The sequence below is a fragment of the Coenobita brevimanus genome, chromosome 65, assembly GCF_032717465.1.
Source record: "Coenobita brevimanus isolate Jiangsu-jjx chromosome 65, ASM3271746v2, whole genome shotgun sequence".
Taxonomy (NCBI): Eukaryota; Metazoa; Arthropoda; class Malacostraca; order Decapoda; family Coenobitidae; genus Coenobita; species Coenobita brevimanus.
This window is the reverse complement of record NC_137018.1, coordinates 32,595,983-32,602,757: the sequence shown is the minus strand read 5'-3', so window position 1 is coordinate 32,602,757 and position 6,775 is coordinate 32,595,983. Positions and strand designations below refer to the sequence as shown.

General features: G+C 41.6%; 1 protein-coding gene across 1 annotated transcript; it reads left to right on the top strand.

The window, feature by feature from the left end:
• The first annotated feature begins 4,995 nt into the window (after positions 1-4,995).
• On the top strand, positions 4,996-6,521 carry LOC145404850 (uncharacterized). Its single transcript, XM_080276350.1, has one exon. The coding sequence runs from the start codon at positions 5,038-5,040 to the stop codon at positions 6,322-6,324; it is 1,287 nt and encodes a 428-aa protein (XP_080132476.1). The 5' UTR covers positions 4,996-5,037; the 3' UTR covers positions 6,325-6,521.
• Positions 6,522-6,775: the final 254 nt, after the last annotated feature.

The window sequence follows — 6,775 nt, the reverse complement described above, 5'->3', positions numbered from 1 at the left end:
GAATCAATGTCCAAATGAAATGGAGAAGTAGAAGGGAAGGACAGGAGGAAGTAGTTTATACATGGAGAGTGGAAAGGTTTCAAGAGGATGGAAAAAGGGCAGAATATAAGGGAAGTGGAGAAGCAATTGGGTAAATATATTTGGTGCAGATTGGGGACGTGGAAGGTGTGTGCAAGATATTTACAGAAGAAATCTGTGCAGCATGGGAGGTGGTGTGTGGGGTTACGAGAAGATGAAAGGGGGTGCAGGAAACAGCATGGTGGAATGAAAAGGTGAGGGAGGCTGTGGCACAAACGAAAGCATATAGCGAGTGGATGAGATACAGGGGCGTGGAAGAAGCTGAGACAGAAGAGAGAGTTATATGTAGAGAGGAAGAGAGAGGTGAAAAGATTAGTAAAGGAGAGTAAGACTGTAAGAGAGTGGATGAAGAATTTGGAAGGAATATGAGTGTAAAGTGGAGGGAATGTAAGAAAATGTTCTGGAAAGACGTAAAGAGAGTTAGACAGGGTGCCAAGGAAGTTAGCTGAGGACTGAAAGATAAAAATGGTACATTGCTAATGGAGAAGGAAGAAAAAGTGAGCAGATGGAGAGAACACTCTAAGGAATTGTTGAACATAGTGAATGAAAGTCATGCAAATGTAAGTGGCTGGGGAATGGCTGGGAGACAGAGGGATGTGAGACGATAGGAAGAAATCAGTAGGATGGAAGTTGTGGAAGAAATGAAGTTAAAATGGGGAAAGCCCCAGGAACTGATGGAGTGTGTGGTGAAATGATGAAGCATGGGAGAGAGATAGTAGTAGAATGGATGTGGAAGATGTGCAGATTGGCCTGGGAGGAAGGTAGAGTCCCAGAGGATTGGAAGTCAGGTATAATTATTCCCCTGTACAAAGGAAATGGGGAAAAAGAAGTATGTGGTAATCATAGGGGCATTTGTCTTCTTAGTGCAATAGGAAAAGTACATGGTAGGATACTTATTGACAGAGTTAGGGAAATAACAGAGGAATTAGTTGGAGAACATGTAAGTTTTAGGAAGGGAAGAGGTTACATAGATCAGATATTCTTTCTTGGATCTTTAGCGGAAAGTTTCTAGAGAAGAGGAAGAAGTTGTATGCGGCCTTCATGGATTTGCAGAAAGCATATGACAGGGTGGATAGACAAGGATTGTGGAAAGTATTAATAATATAGGGAGTAGATAGGGGAGGCGGTGGCTCAATCGGTAGAGAGTTGGCCTGCAGTCCTGATGGACCCGGGTTCAAATCCCGCTGAGGCAGGGAACAGTTTAAGGATTTGAATTTCATAAAATCAGACTTTACTGATCTACCAGAAGACCCGCCGACATGTCGTAAAAATACCCCCGCTAATACCAATATATCAGTCCTATATGAGACAGCCCTAGCATGTATTCAGTATGGACGATGAGTGTTAGCGCCGAAGTGGTGACATGTAGAGGTGTGCGGTACGTAGGAGGACTACTGGGCCTTGAAATCAGGCTGTGAAGCCTATGCCCAGAGTCGGTCACATTAAAAAAAAAAAAAAGTTGCTGAATGCCGCGATGAGCATCTATGAGGGTGCTAAAGTCCCGTCCACACGAGCATACAGTGTCTGGCAGACTTTGTATGTCAGCAGACAAAGTCTGTGGACACGGTTGTAATGTTGTCCACACGGCACTATCTGGCCAGTCATGGTCGCTGGAGCAGAGTGCGGGTTTGGCTGACGACGTACTCGTATGTGGTAGCGGTACGGTAACTATAGCATGGTGCGTCGCAAGAAAGATAGGAAGGTATGTAGCATACTGATATCCCTGTGCGTGAAAAAGATGAGAACAAAACCACATAGAACACCATAGTGCAAAGAGTGGTTAATGAAAAGGAAAGAGTTGGAAAGTCATGTGACCATATGGAAAGTCATGTGACCATATTACGTGTACTGCACGAGGGGAATAAGAAAGACTTCACGAATTACCTGAGAATGGATCCAAATACTTTCCATACTCTCCTTCCCAAAATAAACCCATACATCATCAAGCAGGACACCAATATGAGAGCTAGCATACCTCCAGAAGGTCGGCTTGGTTACCCTGATATTTCTCTCCAGTGGATGCAGCATCAAACTGACCCTGTGTTACGAAGACGAGACTTGTGCATGCATATACGGAAATCAACCCAATCATGGATTAATGTTACAATGATATGATTTAACATTGAGGCTAATATATGATCATACATCACCCTGCCCCACCCCTACTCCCCGCATCCCCTCTTCTCTCTCTCTCTCAAATTGTTTTATAATACATTGCTTACGTATGTAGGTTTAGCAGTATCTGTTAAAATTGCAGTTTTTTTTTCATATAGATACTCTATTTCCCTCTAATATAATATTTTCTAATTCATTAGCACTTGGCAGCACTCGTTTACAATCGTGTGTCTGGCAGCAGCGTCACTCCACTGGCCACAGACAGTGTCTCGTGTTTTCGCTCAAACAGGATCACGAACATTTTTCTGGTCTGTCTGCAGACAAATGCGGTGAGTCTGTCGTCGAACAAAATTCTCACTTGTGTCTGTAGACACTACTGTATATGCTCGTGTGGACGGGGATTAATGCTGCAGTGTGTGTGGACAGTGAACTGAGTGAATTTTTCTATTTGAAGTTGGGCTGAAACAGGGTTGTGTCATGTCTCCATGGTTGTTCAGCCTGTATATGGATGGGGTTATAAAAGAGAACAAGGTAGGGCAGTGGATGCTGGAGCGGCCCTAATGAGAGGGGGCAGTGTTTGGAATCTCCCTGTATTGTTTGCAGATGATACTGTGTTGTTAAGTGAAGACAAAGGGGAGCTGCAAGGCTTGGTGGATGACTTTGGGAGAGTATGTAAGTAATGGAATCTAAAGGTGAATGTAGGGAGGAGTAAAGTTAAGGTCGTCCAGAGAAGTGAAGTCACTGAATGTACAGTGAGGCTGGATGAGGAGGAAATGGAAAAGGTGAGTGCATTTAAGTACCTGGGTAGTGTGATGAATAAGGATGGAAGTTTAGAGGGTGAAGTGCTTGAAAGGGTACAACAAGGAAAAAAGGTTGCTGGTTCCTTAAAAGCAGTGATAAGAAACAGGGAAGTGAGCATCAAAGTGAAAAAGTTGCTACATGACAGTATGGTGATACCAGTTATAAAGTATGAAAGTGAAGATTGGACATTGTTGGAGGGACAGAAGTCAAGAGTGAGAGCAGTGGAAATGAGTTATTTGAGAGGAGCATGTGGAGTCACATGGAGACTGGCAAATGAGGAAGTGAGTGTTGTGATGTGGATGTGATAGGAGGCGTTAGGAGAAACACACTGAGGTGGTTTGGCCATGTGGAGAGGATGGAGAGAGAGACTGACGAAAGGAGTGTATGTGAGTGAGGTGGAGGGAGGGGGAGGCCAAGGATGAGATGCAGGGATGGAGTTGGGAGGTATATGTGAGAGGGGGGTGTAAGTTGGGAGCAGGGCAGTGAAATGATGGGGGACAGCGTGACATGGAGGTGATTTGTTTGTGGCCACCCCTTGCGGGATTGAGGCTTCTGGCAATAGATAGCTAGATAGAATAATAATCAAGTAAATGACGCCAATATATTTATGAAATTACATAAGTACAGTGGGTATAATGGTGGACTTGCAAATATTTTTTTATGATGTTTATTGTATATGTGTGGTCACAGTTCATGTACCGGTAACTAAAAGTGTACATGACTATCAAGCACTAGTGAATTCCTTGGGAAGAACTGGCTCTTGAGAAACAAAACCATAACCATAGTACCCCTATATAAATTGACATACAAACAGCAGCCTTTTTTTTTTTTCTTTCTTTTTTTTTTTTTTTTACGTGTCCAACTCTGGGCAAAGGCTTCAGGGCCTATTTCTCGGGGGCAGTGACTCATTCCGAGGGCCAGTAGCCCTCCTACACCTCCACATGTCACCACTTCGGCGCTAACACCCACCATCCATATTGAATACATGCTAGGGCTGTCTCATACAGGATTGGTGTATTGGTATTAGTGGGGGTATTTTTACGACATGTCGGGGGGTCACCTGTTAGATCAGGAAACTCTGCTTTTTTTTTTTTTTTTTATAGGAAATTCAAATCCTTAAACTGTTCCCTGCCCCAGCCGGGATTCGATCCTAGGTCCATTAGGACCGCAGGCCGCCTCTCTACCGATTCAGCCACCGCCTCCCCCTAACCCATGGAAAATTAGAAACACTGTCAAACATTTTGGCTGAATTTTATTACCAAGTTAATTAACTTGAGCCATCTTAGTAAAGATTTCTCACCCCAGCTACGTATCTTGCAGTGATCTGCTAAAGCACAACTGAACAGTGAATATAAAGCTAGCACAGTACACCCTCGATATAACGAACTAATAGGTACCAGACCCTTGACGTTGAAGCCGATAGTTTGTTAAAGTCGGACACCATGCTGTTCAGTAATTTCCTAGGCGTTGTGGCTTTTACCAAAGATCATTAAATACAGAGCATCGTTTGTGCATACACTCATACACAGTAACATACAGCTAGGTCTAAAAGGCTCTTTTTCTCAATAAATGCTTCACTTACTAACTTATGTGTTTATTCTAACCTTTCAGGAAGTAACTGCGTTGCAAATAAAGAAAGCAAGTAGACTTTGGTGTGTTTGTTTGTCATGCCACGCTGGTCAGTGTTTTTCACACAAACATTCTTTTACCAAACAAAATTCTTTAAATGAACATAACATTTGGCCAGCTAAAGGTGGTCGTTGAAACCGAAATTCGTTAATAAAGGGTTTGGTATATCGAGGGTTTACTATATTTTATACAATGAAAATTTCCACGTTTTTATAATTTTAATGGTGATTGTTGCAAATTTCAGAACAAAGTGCAGCAATCGTGATGGTTGGTTCTGCAGTTTACCTCAGTCCTGTAATAAGTGGCCAAGGAGGAAGCAATACTATACCTGATTGGCCCGTCTCAGCATCTCTCACCTGTCAGCATCTGGCACCACCCAGATCAAAGGGTCAGTTTGATATCTTAGTATCTAATATGATGCCAGCTACATCTCTAGCCTCACCTCTAAACAAAATTAATGATACCATCTCTAAGGAACATACAGTATCCACTGATTCAGTTCAAAATAATTCTGCATTGCAGAAATCGTCCTTAGATCCCAAGCATGCATTACCAGTGCAAGGACCTCAACAGACTCTCATCCATTCTTCAAGAAGTAATTCTCCTAAACCAAATAGGGAAAAAAGGCACAACCACAAGACATCCAAATTTATCATGTGCCACGTGTGTCACACATTAGTAAAGAAGGAACATTTCACAGAACATCTATTTTTTGGTACCATTCAGTGCACAAAATGTGGACTTACATGTGATGAATGCAAGATGTTTGTTTCAATAGGTTTCCTTAACAGTGACTGTCATCATGCTTTAGAATTTAAGAGTGATCCATTCAAATTCATCCTTTCAAAGGTTTCTGAGAACTCTGATTATGGCAATGAGGAGCTTTCTAAGTCCTATTATGTTCTTTTAAATTTGGCTAAGTATATGAAAGTGCTTCGTATACTGGCAGACAAGCCCCCATGGAGTGATGCCATCCAGAAATGCAGAAGTAATTTATCAGGTATATCTTGCAAGAACAAAACTTCAAAAGCAGCCTTTAATAATGGACACAGTACTGGTGATGAACACTGTTTAAACATTACCAAGAATTCATTATGCAGTGAAAGAGATCTTAACAAAGACTATTCCTGGAACGTGAAAATGCATAATAAACATATCGTTGATGTGGATGAACATGATTCTGAGTCAGATGAAAACAGCACTGATGCATCTGAACATACCCTTTCACAAGCCTATGATCTTGAAGCACTAGATCAGACCATTGAATATGTTGAAGTAGCAAGCAACAAAACTGTGGAATCTAAGGTTCTCTATGAAGCCTCAAAAGTACTGCAGTCTGCAAAAAAACGAACAGTCAGGGAGACCGACCTTGATCCCTTTGTCAGTTTGCCAGCAGATGGAAAATACTTAATATTAAATAAAAGCATTGAGGACTGTCCCCTGTGCTATACCTCATTGTGTCCATCAAGGTTTCGTGTGAATGTGGAATCATTTCTTGTCACTACTGTCTGCATTGGGTGCGATCTCAGTATTTATTTTGTGGTCTCCCCCAATGTGTCAATAGTGACGGATGCTGACACAGTTAGTTTAAGCAAAACAGTACCAGTGTCATCTTCAAAGAAGAAGAAAAATAGAAGTGGCAAGAGATCAGCAACTCGGTCACGGAGACCCACGAAAGCAAGCGATTTTATTGCTAAATAACAGGAAGAAAATTGACAAACAACCATGAAAATTTCAGCAGTCTAAACCTGCATTGTTATCAGTTAAGCACTCTGTTAGACAGATTAATATTTGGTTAATTATAATTGTAAAAGTAAACTTGTACTTAACCCCAGTTACACTGCTCCCTAGGAGTATAATACTGTTAATAATCAGAATAAAGAATCAATGGTAATACATGAAAAGAAAGATAAAATTATAGGTACAGGTGCAGACAAATGAATAGAGGCCAACCTCTACCCAACCTCGGTGGTAAAGTGCACACAACCGGTAATGGTTCCATAATGCCTTGGTTGATGATAATTGTCAAGTTTATTTGACACGTGGTTCAAAGAAACCTTTTATTCAGCACGTCTTAGTACTTTTTAAAATTACATTTGCACAAACGCATAAACGCCATTCCAAAAGCTGCTCAAATGAGTTATGTTTTCAG

What these genes read in the sequence shown, in the direction of transcription:
- LOC145404850 (XM_080276350.1), top strand. Translation starts at nt 5,038, where the DNA reads ATGATGCCAGCTACATCTCTAGCCTCACCTCTAAACAAAATTAATGAT.